We start from the raw sequence: 16605 nt of genomic DNA, 5'->3' as shown, positions 1-16605 counted from the left end.
ATATATATATATATATATATATATATATATCGACTTGAATAATAAGGCAATAGCACAAAAAAGGAATTATAAATAGTTTTGAAAAAGTTGTTACATTTTTGGCATTTGGCAGATGCCGTTATCAAGAATGACTAACAAAGTGCCTTGAAGTCTCCATCAGTAAATACATTCTAATATTGGTTTATTAGGACACTGACTGAGAATACCATCTGCCCAAATTTCTGTTGCAGAGATATCCAAGAAGTGCTAATTTAAGCACAGCTGAAACTGGTAGGTCTTTAGACACTGTTTGAATACTGCTAGTCTCTCACCTGTTTGGACATCAAGTGGAAGTATTTTCCACCACCTCGGTGCCAGAACAGAGAACAATCTGGAAGCAAGTCTTCCTTGTACATTAAAAGTTGGTGAGCTCAGATAAGCAGTGGTTGAGTTTTGAGAAGTAGAGGATGCTTCTGCAGGTTGAACCCTGTGAACACGGGCCTTCAGTAAACCGATGTTCTCAACCGATGTTCTTAAATGGTTAGCTGTACAACGGTACATTTTATTCTTTAGGCTTCTCTGACATGGATCACTGAAAAGCAGACTCTTGCAGGTCCACACTGTTTAATGTTTTATCACTCACTTGAGCGTTACTGTCTGTAATACTTAATGGAGGCTTCACCGCTGTCATTTCTCATGATCGGGTTATGTTTTTTAGGAAGGTTTATGCTCGCTTAGTGAAACAATACGGAATATAACCGGAAACGTGAACATTCTATGCAGAATGGATGTGGACCCACTAGAAGGCACACATAAGATCTGCAGTTCTGAAACCCGAATCGCAGGCTTCCGCAGGACCCTAATGCTGTAATGAAACACAGGGGTTATACACAGGGCACAGTCATAAACCACACCTTCATCTCCACACTCTTATCCAATGCATGAGAACAGTAGCATTACAGTGCAGTAATTATTCATCACCTTTCCATTAGGTGCTAGCATCCATCATAAACATCTTAATTAATTTACAATGCCAGCAACAGGGGGATTAGAGCGACGAGGAAATCTGCTCTCCCTCTATAGCACTGGAGCAGATCAGGATTTTAAAATTTTAAACACGTCTTTCATGTTCTCCGGAGCACTGAAAAGCCTTTGAACACTCAGCTTGTTAGGAGCTGCATCTAGTATCAGTGCTACTTCTCAGCTTCTACAGTATGTTCAGCGTTTAGGTTCAGGTACTGAAGAGACACAAAACGTCCCTTTTCTTCCATCCTTCTCTACTACTTTCTATTATTCCTTTATTAATGGCGACCTGTTGCTTCGTTCTCTTCTCTGTGCTGTCACTCTTATGTACAACCCTCTGAAAAGAAGCTCTGTTCTGCTCTGTTTAAAATCACTACATCTTTCTTTCGATGAAATCACATTACACCTTAACTGTGTGTAAAACTGTGTGTGTGTGTGTGTGTGTGTGTGTGTGTATGTATGTGTGTGTGTGTGTGTGTGTGTGTGTAATAGTGCCTAACCGTGAAAACAGAACTCTCAATCTGTTCGAAACAACGTCTGCCTTTTGCTTAACTGGAGCATGTCTTGAGAGAAATCTGTATGGAGGCTGTGGAGTTGTAGGTGAGCGGCTTCACACCATAACATGGTCATCTTTACAGTACACCTGTGTGCATGGGTAAATAATGAGCTGAAGACGCAACCCTTGTTTCCTAGCTGATAGGCTGAAAGAGCTATGAATTAAGGAATTTATAGCATCCTGTTCAGAATACAGAGCTTTTCTGACCTTTCTAGAACCGTTTCTTTTTGTTGTTGAGCAGAAATAAGACAAATTAGCTTAGCCTTCGACAGATATGGGAATTAGAAGGCCTCAAGCACAGGAGGGGCAGGTAAGGTCCGACACACGGCTTGATGAGTGGGAAGAACGTGATAACTAACACGAGCTGTTGCTGCCTGTGTTGACCCACTGTGTCAAATGAGTGTTTTGTGCATTCGTTGTAAGTAAAATGCTCGGTCTTGCCGGTGGTAATATAACTGCACTCAGTCTTTCCATTTGCTAAACGTGTCTCTTTAAATACTTCGAATGAACGTATGTGGCAGTCCTCTTCCTCTACCCCCTTTTCCTCTGCCTGCTGAATATTTGAGTCAGTCAGCCTGACAGCATTCAATGCTAAAGCACTCCCAAGGCTGATGATCAAAGTCAGCAGTCAATTCGCATTACAGGGCATCGATTTAATGTTTCCTAACCTAATGCCTGCAGAGGCCTGAAGGATATCACAGTCCATCACATTTTTATTTTTCTCTTGCCTGAACTGATTATGTATGTATGCGTGGCTCTGTATGATTATTGTTGATGTTTGTGGTTTCCTATAAAACCTCACTTATGCACAATATATCCGAAAGCACTCGTATAATTACTATAACTAATATTCACTATTGCTATAATGTTCAGACTGTATTTTCTTTTTCAAAAGGAATATAACATACACTGTATTTTTATAATAAAATGCAAATTAAAATTCATGTTTTTGTTTATTACAATATAATCCCATCTACTGAAGACATCTTTTGGAATCCTGGAATGGACATGGAAGAATTTCTTTACAGTAAATATGAATAATCTATAAAGGATATGAATAAAATGTCCCTTAGCAGTGTTTAATTTTAGATTATTCATTGGTAGCATTTTGAGATTTCCATATAATTCAGTTTAATCGCTTCACCAAAAAAGCCATCATGTAAATTACAAGTCAGATGACCTTACGTCCTGTGTTCAGCCCCGCAGCATTCTTTTAATCATCTGACGTAATAAAGCAAGAATGCCATGCCCTCACCCGCTCTGTGACTAATACAATGTCTTCTGTCCTGCTGTGGTGGAAATGGGAATGTGTGTTTCTCTTCTTCTTGTGCAGGAATGGAGCCTGTCGGAACGGATCAACATCGCTGACATGGCACAGTGACACACTGACCCACAACTGCCGCGAGGAAAAAACTCGCGTTTTTACTGACAGCAAAATAAATAAATTAATAAATAAAAATGCTATTGATTTATGTAAGAGCTGCAGTCCATGAAGTGCATTAGTCATCATGATGGTGGCGACAGGGCAAGGGGCTCTTTAATTATTCCACAGGAGTCAGACAGAATCAGCGTTCCATGAAGAGCCAACATCGATTTCCCTTCAGCGAATAGGCCACACTAACTGTGTGGCAGCCCGGAGCCCAAGGCAGACAGGAGAAACGAGTACAGTGCTTGCTTTATACAGTTTAATATAAGTGCAGGTTGTGCACAGAGACCTCAGAATATTACTGCAGGTGGCAGGGATGTTAATTAATATTATATAATTGATATTAGAGTTGGGTAATACGAGAAACATATCAGTATCATGATCAATTATGCTATTATAAAATTTCTAAAATACATTAAACAAATGTATTACTTTTTAAAATGACAAGAAAAAAATACTTATGATCTGATGTTAAAATAGAATTATTATTATTATTATTATTATTATTATTGCAAATATTAATAGCAATATTTGTAATAATAATTGATTTTCAATTGATTACAAATCAACAGACATAAATGTTTTTTTTTTTTTTCTTTAATCTTCTGCACTGCTCTTTTGCACACAGTTCCTACATCTTGCCAAAATTCTAACTTGATTTGAGTGACAGGTTGTTTGTTGAATCACCAAGCCCTAAATGATATTATATTCAAATCAGACCTTTTTTATTAGAAATTCTTTTCTGTCCACTGGTCTAAACAGCCAAAAAAATAAAAAATCTGTGTAAAAAGCTCTCTGCAGGTTTCCACATGTCAAACAGTGCCCAAATGAAGAGCCACTGCTATACACCTGCAGTGTGGGTTTGCATGCAGTGAGGGGCCCAAGGCTAGTCAAACATGCACTGCACTGCAGGCTTTAGTTAAAAATGCATCATTTTGGAAGTTGCACTCATGTTAGACGGCCCATTTAGCTCTTTACTGCTCTTTGTGCTTACATAATTTACAGGGCTAAAAGCAGACACGGACTAAATTGAAGTTCAGCCTTGAGGTAGAACGCAAAACCAGAGGAGTCTTATGTCCAATCAGCGTGGGCCATGTGCACTAAGAAACACCCTAACAGCTAGAGAACGAGATCTTGTCTGAGTCAAAGCTGATTTATTCATTAGCTGAGATGTACTACATACACACAAATAAAACAGAGTAAACTACATGAACCGTCTTGTTAGGTTTTTTTTTTTCAATGTACTGCACAACATTTTTGAAGGGTGTGTTTTACTCTAGTTATTAATGCCATAAATTAGTTCATATAATTGATATTCTCATATAGCAGTCTCCCTCCCTAAAGAATACTATTGCACGGCTCATAATAATATCCGAGCTCCCAGATGGATGGCTTTGGACTTGAGAATAATTTTGCCACCTATCTAATTCTAGACATGCACGTTACATTTTGAGCCAGAGAGAAGGATTCAATATGGCAACAGAAATGCACAAGTCATCTCACAGTCTCAAGTAAGACTTGGCTATTAAATGCAGTTGCACAATCCACTACCCATATGGCAATTAGACTTGAGCTCGCATTGACTTTTAACTGAAATAAATGCAACTTAATAACGTACTGAAATACTACATTAAGATGTAGGGCTCAAACGAAATTCCAAAATCAAGCAAGATAAAACAAAAATAAACTAAAATTTATTGCTTTTTTTCCTTTCTTTTTTTTCATACCAGGTTAGACACCTCACGTTTGAGATGTCAGAACTCAGAAAAGCCGCATTGAAGGAATTGAAACATTTTTTTTTCCCCTTTTAAGTGAGTGGAAACATGGGGAGCGAGAAAAGCAATATGAGCTACAATCCTCTAGAGTGCTTCCCCCTCATGACTCTCTCTGTTGTTTGTCAGCAAGGGTAAAACAAGCTACGGCCCACAACTCCTTCTCTACCTGTACACAAACACGCTCGCTTCCCTTTAGGCTTTGAAAGTAAACGTGAGGCTCGTATTCTCACTGTAGTGGTGAAAGAACAGAAGGATCATCTTTGTATATTTGTTAGGACGCAAAGCAATTCGGTTTGAAGTGTTTCGATGATTTCTTTCATGACTTCAAAAGATATTTAGCTGTGTGCTGGAGTGAGAGAATGGAAGCTTCTGGAAGCATTTAAGAAACAGGCAGTTAGAAAGGGAAGAGCGATGTTCATGTGGTCATTAGCAGACAGTTCCTTTAATCATTCCCGAAACTACCTCACACAAGCGCTCATTTGCTGGATCTTCAACAGCTCTACAATGGGGGAACTTAAGTTTCTCAGACAGTTCATTTAGCTGAATGCAATAAGGATGTAGAATAACAGAGGGAGAAGAAGAAGACGATGGAAAAAACAGTGTCTACGCCAAATCACGTCTTATTAATTTTTCTCTTCTAAACACCGCCTCTGAGTCAAACCATATTATCGAGTTGAGATGCAAAACACCAGCCGAGGCAAAAGTGATTATTTTCATGACCTGAAAAAAAAGCTATTTGAACACTGAAGCACAAATTGTTGCACAAATTCTAAATGAATATGTACAGGAGGAAAATTTTCAAAAGAATATTTTGCCAAGAAAAATAAAAGGTGGAGATGAAATTATCTGGAGGCCTCGTTTTCCTCCCCACCTCCAAAGCCACCCCCCCTTCTTTTTCTTCAGTCTTCAAAAAAAGAGAAATTTATTTCTGCCTTCATCTCTAAATTGGATGCAATTTATTGCCTTTCCAAAGCTCGTTTTTCACAGGCAGTGGCAGCCAATGCGTATCTGCCTGCTCAATGTGGCCTCTGGTGCTAATATGAGGAAAGTGGCTGGGGGAGATGCAGTAAGAGGGACACTGGCCAAAACCAATCCATGATCAGAAAGAGAAAAATTTTGTGAGGTAGTAAGAGGAAAGAAAAAGAGATAGATAAGTAACAAGTGAGGGGGGGAAGTGAGGAGCATAAAGAGGGAGAGAATATGACAGAGGAAGATGTGTGTGCTGTACTTACTGAAAGTATGTGGGTTTCATAAGCAGCTGGAGAGAAAGGAGAGATGGCAGGAGAAAAGAGAAAAAGCTATGAAACTATTGGGTGCAATTACAGAGGCCAGTGGAAAGATGGACAGATCAGCAGGCAACCGAGGAACGCAAGCAATAAGACTACATCAGCAGCAATGACACCTACAGTAGCAGGGAGCTGCTCTGTGTATGTGTGTGTGTGTGTGTGTGTGTGTGTGTGTGTGTGTGTGTGTGTGTGTGTGTGTGTGTGTCTCATACCTCACACATGCTACAAGCCTGCTGAGGGTCAATGGAGATCAATGAAATCTAAATGCACTTTTCACAAAAGTTTCAACAAACCACATTCACGGACTTGGCAGGGGTTTTGATTTAATTTGCCTGAAACGCAACTATCACAATTATGGACATCCCATTACACATTTAGTCCCCTTTTTGATTTTACAATAACCTCTGCTCTTGTGGGAAGATGTTCCACTAGACTTTGGAGTGTGATTGTGGACAATTGTGCTCGTTCAGCAACAAGAGCTTTTGCAAAGTCAGGTATTGATGTGAGGTGAGGAGGCCTGGGGTGCAGACAGATTTCCAATTCATCCCAAAGGTGTTCAGTAGGTGTTCAGTTCCACTATAAACCCATATAAACCTTATCTTTATGCAGTTAGTTTTGTGCCCTGGGACATTGTCATGCTGGAACAGGTTTAAGTCTTTTAGTTTAAGTGTTTAGAAAATTGTATGCAACCGCCTCTAAAGCCATCCTATGGCATTGCATGGCTCCAAATTTTAGTAACAGTTTAGGGAAGAATCTTGTATGGCTGGAAAAGTCAGGTGTCCCAATACTTTTGTCCATAGAGTGTATTTAATATACACTTTGGGTCTTTCATTTTGGGCAACTCCATGATCTCTAGATTGACCCTGGGTCTTACAGTTTAGCAGCTCTGAAGTTAACAGTTTATGTGAACTTTGGCATGTCGTCCCTGTGTCCCGTCACTTAGCTACTGACAAATAGAGTTAAAAAAGTAGTGTTGCTATATGTAGTGACACTAATAGCCAATGTCTCAGACAGCATGTCTTCAAACACACTTACAGTTGAAACCCCTGTCAGTTTCCAGCCTCTCTTACATCACTACTGACCAGTACCTAAAGAATTATCAGGACCGTTCAGACATTTGTGTTTCAGAGTGGTTTTTATTGTAAAGGGTGCTCGCCTCCTTCCTAAGTGCTTTTCTGACCTTCAGTTGGTTTGGGAGAATTTTTTAGAAAGCATAAACCTGCCTTCAATAGCTCCATGATGTATTGAGTAACCTCTTACCTGTTCTGTCATCTCTGCTCCACAGTGATATTTTACAATCAATCAATTAGTTCCGATGGTCAGCTAGTAAAGACTTGTAGTTAGTTTTTTTGTTTGTTTTTTTCGCTTGGAGCAAAAATGAAGCTCAGATCAAGTGACAATGAATACTGCAACATCTCACCAATTACTCCTTGTTTACCACCCTGTTTACAACAACTGTTAGCTTGATGGATAGCCTGCAAGGTGCTAATAACCTTATACAGTTCTGAAAACCCATGCAGGGATTTAGAACCACAAGCCACAGTATGTCCTAATGAACACATAACACACAGGCAACAGGATCTGTTTACACACATGAATTACATTAGACACAAATGGCTCCTCTGTGATTCAACCCGGTGACTACACTTCCCATGTAAATAAGCACATGTGCGCTCTTTTACAAAGGTAATCAACAAATGGGTGTTTTGATGCAGCCTAAAATGACATAAAAGGCTATTAATGCCTTGAACTGAATTATTTTTATATTAAGGCATTTCCTGAAGAGTTTTATTTGTCTAATCTCCCAGCAATTCGCAAAAACCTTAAGCATTTTTTTTTTATTTATTAAACAATAGCATGCCAAAGCATTATCTATGGTTACCTTTAATCTTTCGGAATGTCTTTGAATCAAGCTGGTTTCTGTTATCACTGACATTATAGCAGCTATAAACAGTTGCTTTCTCACCAGGCTCCTATCTGACAAATGTCCGTAAAGCTTTATTTTGTAAAACTGCTGACACTGGAGATTCAACGATTACATATATTTTTAGCTCATTTGAAGAAAACACCCTCTGTGTTACTAGTGAAATGCAAACGTTCTAAACAGAGCACATTAATGAAAACCTGTTAACCCTTATATCACAGCTGGCCCTACTGTCAGATTTGCTGGTATAGAAAGCTCCACCTATTGACAAATCTGTGCTGTGGTTGAAATATATTCCAGAAATGTTTCTAACGAATGTAAAGAATGAAAAACCTTTCCCATTAATATAACATACCTGCATGTGTGTCAAGGTACACAGCGTTTGCCTTTTTTGTTCACTCTCTTTTACATTTACTCTTAAGTTCTTTGTGCACTTTCCTGCACGTTCACATGCACACACCTTCTCCAGCTACGCACCGACACACAACTCGGCCAGTTATCTCAAGGTGCATTATGTCCTGCGACCTTGCTGTTGCATGGCTATCGAGCCAATGAATAACTATCACATTTCTTCAGCTGACAGGTGCCACAGCCAGGCATAGGTGATATACGGGACATGACAAGTGATTCTAATTAAATGGAGAGGCAGTGGATGTAAAGTGGCAGGAAGGGAACAAACCCTGTCTGGCCGAGCGTCTCGAATCGGTCCTGTCAGAATGGGCTTTAGCCTTCGCTATACCTCAGCACCCAAAAGATGTTTCCCCCAAGGCACTGGCAGCTTTCCGCCTGAGGGAGAACAGCATAAAGCCAGCCCCCTTGCTTATCACAACTGATAAACGTCTGATGAAAAGCAGGGGATGGCTTTGTGAGAGTCTGATGCGAGTACCAGGCCCTTGTGCATTTGTCAAGCTGTTGTTTTCAGCCAGACGAGCCACAGAGGCGGCAGAGCCTGCTCTCGCTCTCTGGGCCCGCGTGGTGCTGTCACACATGCATCTGTTTTTATTCTGAGGTACAAACAAGAGACAGCATGCGAAACCTGCATGCGGAACAGGAATCGCACATGTTTTCTCTAGCACTGTCCTTTACCTGTTTATTGGTCTTGGCAGAGGAGACAAAACACAGAAAGTTTTTTTTTGTAGGTGGGGGGGTTCAGGGTCAGCATAAAACAGAGACACAAGAGAGAGTAAGCTATTTAAAAGACCTCTTTCGAATGACCCCAATGACACCCAAGAAAAAACAATCAATGTAACACCCTGACACAAAACAGCACTTCCAGGGAATGTTCCAGGAGCCCGTAACCAAGCGTCAGGGTGTATCTGTGCAAACCTGATGACGACGTCTGGAACGACTTTCCTCTCCCATGAGCTTCGGCTGACCAGCTTGACAGCCCATCAGCATCATGGTAGTCTCACTCACCAGATTGCAGGCTGCCAGTTGGCACAAGCCGGCAGCAGAACGAGTCTCTGGAGCTTGCCAGGAAATCTGTATTTGATAATACAGCTTCACGCATCACTGCTTCCCTTTTCGCTCTCCCGCTAAGTATGAGCTAACTCGATACATCAGATTTTTTTTTTTTTTTTTTTTTTGCTCCTTGTCGTATTTTCACTGTTCCCCTCCCCTCTTTGGCTGTCTGAGCCAATGCCTGGCACTGAAGGCTTACTAACTTAATTCAAACAGAGCCTGCTGAGGGGGGGTAAAGCCTCTCTCTGCAGGTTTGGTTTGCTCCTACAAGCTAATAGCATTGCTAAAGACACACTCAGACAACTCAGTTGATAAGCAAGTAGCAAGGGTAATGTCACTTTAGCTTAAATAGCTCTGGAATACGAGTATGTGTAGTACTGACTGAAATTAATGCAATCACGAGCGCCTCTGGACTGCGGTTAGTGACACACACATGATATAGGTGCCATAAAAGCCTGTAACAAGGATAAACAACAGGGCCGAGCACTATTTCTTCGTTATCCTACTAATTCAGTGTCTGTGTTTTTTTTTTTTTCTTTCTTCTCACCCCTCCCTTCCCATCAACACTCTATCTGGAAGTGTTCCAGCCTGAAGCTGGGAAGGAAAGCGGATATAAGACACAATGTGGGAAAAATTTTATTTTTTCGAGGTTTTCAGTCTGGGCAGGTCTGAAAAAATACACAGTGATTAATTCTATCCCGTGCCATCAGCTATTATGTGTTAGCTTACACTCGCAGTTGAGACCGAGCTCAGCGCCAAGAGGTATTGATGATCACTCCTAAAGCGTAGTCAATATTATAAATTTAGGCAGGCCATTGGATCTTGGGTTTAAAGAATTTAGCTGAGAGAGTTTACTGATGCTGACATGATATCAAATTAGTCTCGACCCCAGACGCTCCACCCACAACTGGCTGATGTGTATCAAAATCCATCAAAATCATGCCAAACCGCACGTCCATGTGTATGCATTTTAGTGCATCACTTTTGCCCTTGCTGATTGAGTCAGCGGCCCCCAACCTTTTTGCATCACAGACCGGATTAATGTCAGACAATATTTTCACTTTATTTATCCGCCTTTAAGTTGTGGCGGATAAATAAAACAAAATAAAATGATACGACCGGCATAAAAACTGGTATTTTCTAAATATAATGATTAACGTGAATCCACTGTGGTGTTTTCTGTTCATTTTGATAGCTTGGGGGTTTTACTATAGTGGTAATGTATTATGTGTTAGCGGCCGGTGGAGCCCCTTTAAGAAGGTAGCGGATTTAGGTAAGACATGTGACCAAGGCAGGCATCTTGACATGCATCAAGAGTGAGTCATAGACAGATGAAACATCGTTCAGAATCAGATAATAAATAAAACGGAAATAATGTAAGTTATGTATTCTTTCTGTGCGGCCCAGTACAAATTGACCCATGGACCGGTGGCGATCCATCGCCCGGGGGCTGGGGACCACTGCCATAAGTAACTGGACAACAATTTTTTGTTGTTGTGTTGCTGTATTCTTGCACATAGCCTATAAAATGAAACAACACATTTTTGAGGTCGAAGTGCTGACAGACTGTATCTGATCAGGGCTGTGGGGTGCTGGGAGATTTTGTGAGCTAATTACCTGCACAACAGGAACAAATGTCAAGATCCTATCGTGCTTGCCTGAGCAAGATTTTATCATGGCTGCCTTTAGCTTCCTCCACTTGCTTTCTCTCCCTTCTAGTGGGGTTTTACCTCGGGCTGGATGGGGTGAGCATACTTCACCAACACCATAGTGACTGATTCCTTTTATATACTTAGATGGCCAGATTGCACACTTCTGTGCATGACCAGCTGCAAGCTTATAGTAAAAAATGGACACAATGAGCTTTTCAGAGAAAGAAATAATCGATGCATTGAAACAAGCCCACTGAATTAACAGTCAAAAGATATTTGCTTTAAACAGTAAAGCAGTAAGTAAATGTGACTGGTCACTCACAATCACCTCTCTAGCAAGTTCACTCTACAATCCCTCTATTTTCAGCGCCTGACAAAGTCGATGATGTGATTATAAGGGATGAAGGTTACATAACGGCATCAAATTCATTTGCTGGCCAAAGCATTACCAGGAACTCTCTCTCTCTCTCTCTCTCTCTGGCTCTCTTTCCCCCTCTTTTTTTTCATTTCTTTTATCTCCCTTGTACAGTGTCTCGATCTTTCAATCTCTCCTTTCTTCCCCCTCGCACTCTGAGACACCCTTCTTCCCCTCCCCTTGCATACAGTCTATTAAAGTCACATCAAGAGATTAAGATGAAGTAGGTCAGTAGAGCACTGCTGGCACAGAAAAAAAAAAAAGCACACACCAAACAGAAACAAATCATGGCCTCATGTCAAAACAGGCCATGTAAAGCAGTAAGAGGAGACACTGTGAGAAAGAAGGAGCGTTAGAGAGGCCTAAGTGGGAGGTAGTAGAAGGCCAGACATTCTCGTACATCTCTATAGGGAATTATCAGTTCCAGTTTTACCACACACAAAACACCCAGAGTGCTGGCACTGGCACGCCTTAGCCGTCATACCCGTGGATTCATCTGCAGCATGGGAGACCTGTGCTCACTCTCCTTCACTGCCATCTCAGACTGATCTCAGCAGGGACGACACTTCAAACTGCTATCCGTGGTCCATAAAAAAAAAAAGCCTCTTGAGGACAAACGGAGTTCAACAAAAAAGCAAGGCACAACTCGTATAAGACGCCCAAAAGGCCAGCGGCAAAGCCGGAGGTCTTCGCTTCAAATGAGCTGAGTTCAGAAGCTCTAAAGACATGTTCATAGTGATAGGGCTGCGCTATCCTGAGGAGCGTTTTTAAACATGACCAGAGGGAATACCAGGTGCCAGCTCCACATAAAATAGATGAGATTTAAATGGAGGCTGTAAACTGTGGTTTGAAAAAGCACTTTATGCTCAATAAATAAGATTCATGGCACAACATAAGGAACTGTTATTACCCACTGGTCCCTGTGTGTGGCTTTAAATGAACTGGAGCCATTCGGCTCTTGCAAGCCAGTCCGATGGTCTGTGTGTGTGTGTGTGTGTGTGTGTGTATGTGTGTGTGTGTGTGTGTGTGTGTGTGTGTGTGTGTGTGTGGTGTGTTTGTGTGTGTCTGTGTGTGTGTACAAATGCCAGTGTATAGCATGATTAGATTTGCTATACATGTAGTATGTTTGTGGTGCACAGGTCATGGAGTTTCTGAGAGAGCAGGGATGCTGGGTTGAGGCAGCACGTAGGGAATCAGAAAGCTCTGCACTGCTGTGCGTAATCCTCCCTGATGACCACTAAAGGCTTTAAGCAGGAACTGATCTAACATTTTCTGACATCAGACTGTCCGAATACTTCCAAGAGAGAAACTCCCTTTTGGACATGCACATCTACTAGCGTTCATGGCTGGACTTAAAGCCCACAGTGAGAGTGAAAGAACTGAATTGGCTGGCATTACTATAACACGGCTGAAAAGAGAGATTGCACATGTTTGTGTACACTCCTTCTCCGCCTTCTTATATGTGCAATGAAGGGAGGATAAAGGAAATCCAGTTATCTAATGGTAAAGAAATTAACGGCAAAAAAATGAAAAAAAAACCCCCACCAATTCTATATTCATTTATCCTATTCAATCTACTAAAACATCCGCGAATGAAGTGATTATACTTATATAAAAGATCTTTTGTTGAACTCCAGACTATGATCAAGCTATCGCTGTTGCCATGAAGGACGACTCCACGCAGTACACAATCATATGCATGTGCTGGTACCTCTCTGCATGAGAGAAAAATAGTAGTGGAGGGGGGGGGGGTTGACTGTTTGCTTTTATGTAGTTAATAATCCATGTACACAATTTGCTTCGAAAGATGTTCAACAATTACATAAACTGCAGTTGATTAGTTAATGGCTGTCATTTCACGGATGCAGCATCTGCGCTCTAACCCTCTCTCTCTTTTGCTCTCACATGCTCCAGTGGGTGCCAGGAAAGGGATATGGCTGCCAGATGATGATATAATGAACATCTAGTAAGTTAGACAGACAGAAAGTGAGAGAGAGAGAGAGAGAGAGAGAGAGAGAGAGAGAGAGACAGAGAGAGAGAGAATGAGAGAGAGAGAGAGAGAGAGAGAGAGAGAGAGAGAGAAAGAGAGACACAGAGAGAGAGAATGAGAGAGAGAGAGAGAGAGAGAGAGAGAGAGAGACACAGAGAGAGAGAATGAGAGAGAGAGAATGAGAGAGAGAGAGAAAGAAAGAGAGGGGGAAAAGAAAAGACATGTAATAATACATAACCACTAACAAAAAAGAAAGAGGATGTAATAACGGCCTTTCAGGTTCTCCATTAAATTTAATTTGATAAAGCGGACGAAACCTTGACGCTAACACTAGGCCCTCGCACATACGCACAATATGGCACATCAAACCTCTCTCTTCAGTCTATCTTAGACTGGAGCTGCCATAAAACTCATGTCCTTATTTCAATTAAAATCAGACAGCCGCTGATAGAGTGCGTACCTCAGAACGGCCTGATCTGGAGTGCAGAGATGAGACGATATGTGAATCAAATGTGATTGGTTCCACACTGACTCTCTCATTTTCATGCCTCAAACCACTACAAAAAATGATTAATTCTGCCTATACTGTATTTTAGCAGAAGAAAAATATTTCAATGGAAGATGAAATTAAAAGTGATAGGTACCGAGGAGATGTAGGGAGTCAAAACATCACCTTTTGTGTAAATAACTTTAATATGAATAGATGAACAGATTTATTCAAACTTGCAGGGAAGCAAGGAATAAAATATGGTTCGACATGTTTTTTTTGTTTTTGTTTTTTGCCACGACTAACTATTTTTATTTACCAAAGCATAGCACAGAGAATCACACAGTGTACATTTTATCCACTCATAGTTACACTATATGGACTAAAATTTGTAAGGTTTGCAGGTGTCTTTGGAACATCCACATTTGTTCCCCATTTACTGTTAGAATTTTGAACTGTGGTTATGTAGGTTCATGCTCATTCAGCCACGAGGGCATTAGTAAACTCAGGTACTGATGTCGGGTGAGGAGGCCTGTGGTGCACATCTACTCCAACCCATGTCATGCTGGAACAGGTTTGGGTCTCCTAGTTCAGGTTAAGAGAAGATCTAGTGCTACTGCATCCAAGGACATGCCAACATCTACATAATGGTGTGCCTCCAACTTTGTGGAAACAGTATGGAAGATCCACATATGGCAGGAAAAGTCAGGTGATACTTCTGTACTGTGTATTTAGTAAACAATTGATGTAAATGCTTATGAGATAACAAGTTATTACTTGTTATCACTTGCAGAACAGCAGCTATACACAGACATTTCCACACCAGCCTTTTAATTTTGTCTTTTTTTGAAGAAGACTTTTCACTTGAAGTCTCTACGTTGTTCATTATGGATAAACTTACAGGGATAACGTCAGAGAGACAAATTTATAATTTTAAAATCTATATTATTGATCTATATATTTCTATTTTGTGAGAATGTCTATTGTTTAAAGTGCTATACAAATAGAGTTGAACTGATAAAGAAATGCAGATTTTTAATATGAAACTTCATAATAAAATGATGTAGTGTCTACTAATACCTGTGTTGAAATCTATAATTTATCAAACATTAACCTGCACTCAGTCCAGCAAGTAAAAAAAGCTAAAGGCAGCGATTCAACCATTTTACCAATGTACTCTTCAGATTTCTTAGTATGTGACAAAAGTAGAGCCTGCTGCACATTCCTTGCTGTCAGAACAGACAAACTTTTCTCTCTGTAGTATGAATGCTTAGTTACATTATGTGAAGTCCATGTGAATGAGTTGTTACTATAGAAACGATAACCTATTGATCAATCAGAATAGAAAATTCAATAGTGCTGTGGTATTAAAAAAAGATTTATGATAGACATGACATACTGTACATCGACAAGCACAGAATTACTGAATGCAATGTAGCATCTCTTTCTTCAGGAGCTTCAATCAATGCAGTGAAATATTGGATGATTTACACAGACATGGCATCTGCTTGTTTGAACTGAAAGGTGCATGTTCTCTTCAGAGTAACAGCGCAGTTATATACATTTCTCTAAGAATCATTGCCCTGTTAAATGCCAGAATATTTAGTGTTAGTGTGGCTTTATTGCTGTTATCTTTTTTTTCTGTTAGTGAAAAACAACACAGTTTTCAAATCTACTAGAGGACTATAACAGCAAGTGAAGTACTTCACTTCTGGTTGGATGATACTTGCATGAATGACAAAAAGCATGCTTGATCCCACTGTCTTTTACACACAAATGTATATACACATATACACATATGGTATATGGACAAATGCCTGTGGATACATGACTAGACCATTTGTATGTGCCTTTGAACATCCCATTATACAATTGCTGTTATAATAACCTCCTCACCTCCCACAACTAATTTCCTAAAACATCCACGTCAGGTGTTTGGTGAGGAAGCCTGAGCTTCAGTCCCCATTCCAATTCATCCCGAAAGTCTTCAATAGGGTTGAGGTCAAAACTCTATAGCAGGCCACTCAAGATCTTTCACTCCAAACCATGTAAAGTTCATGCACAGGCTCGTTCTCATGCTGTTACTGGTTTGAGTCTCCTAGTTCAAGCGAAGGGAAAATTTTATACTTCTGCATCCAAAGATATTCTATACAATTATGTGCCTCCAGCTTTGTGGTAACAGTCCAGGGAAGAATCACATATGGCTGGAAAAGTCAAGTATCCTAATACATTTGTCCATATAGTGTATAATAGAGCACTTCATTATGTTTCTCGTTTCACTGAACCGGGCCACTCAGGATACACAGCATCATTTTGTGTGTTATTATACAGGAGCCACATTATATGTTCACGGTTCACTTCACCAAAGAGCGTCTCTGCTTATTTAAAAATGTTTTTTAAATCTAAGCCATGTAGGCAGCAACAGATGCATTCTGGGAATTTGGTGTAGTCATTATTTTAATGTGCCTCACAGAATTGGAGAGAAACAAGTGTGTCTATAAGAAAAGACAAAGGAAAGCATACGGCATGTTACTAAGACATCACTGATGCATGAAACGAAGCAAAATGATTTCATCATGCAATGCAGAATGGTCCATTAAATTAAAATTACAACATTACAGCATGAGTAGC

General features: G+C 40.4%; 1 protein-coding gene across 2 annotated transcripts in view; it reads right to left on the bottom strand.

Annotated features, from left to right (window-relative positions):
• Positions 1–16605, bottom strand: part of roraa (RAR-related orphan receptor A, paralog a) — a 248884-nt gene that overhangs the window by 95098 nt on the left and 137181 nt on the right. Inside the window, exon 1 of one of the 2 annotated variants that reach the window (XM_046859209.1) lies at positions 9386–9503. The exons of the other annotated variant lie outside the window; for it this stretch is intronic. Coding sequence (XP_046715165.1) covers positions 9386–9479 — 94 coding nt within the window. The 5' untranslated portion in view covers positions 9480–9503. Of the gene's footprint in view, positions 1–9385; positions 9504–16605 lie in introns of those variants that run through there. 2 annotated transcript variants of the gene reach the window in all.

The sequence above is a fragment of the Silurus meridionalis genome, chromosome 10 (assembly GCF_014805685.1).
Source record: "Silurus meridionalis isolate SWU-2019-XX chromosome 10, ASM1480568v1, whole genome shotgun sequence".
NCBI classification, from domain to species: Eukaryota; Metazoa; Chordata; class Actinopteri; order Siluriformes; family Siluridae; genus Silurus; species Silurus meridionalis.
Note: the sequence above shows the minus strand (reverse complement) of the source record. Positions and strands in the feature narration are given on the sequence as shown.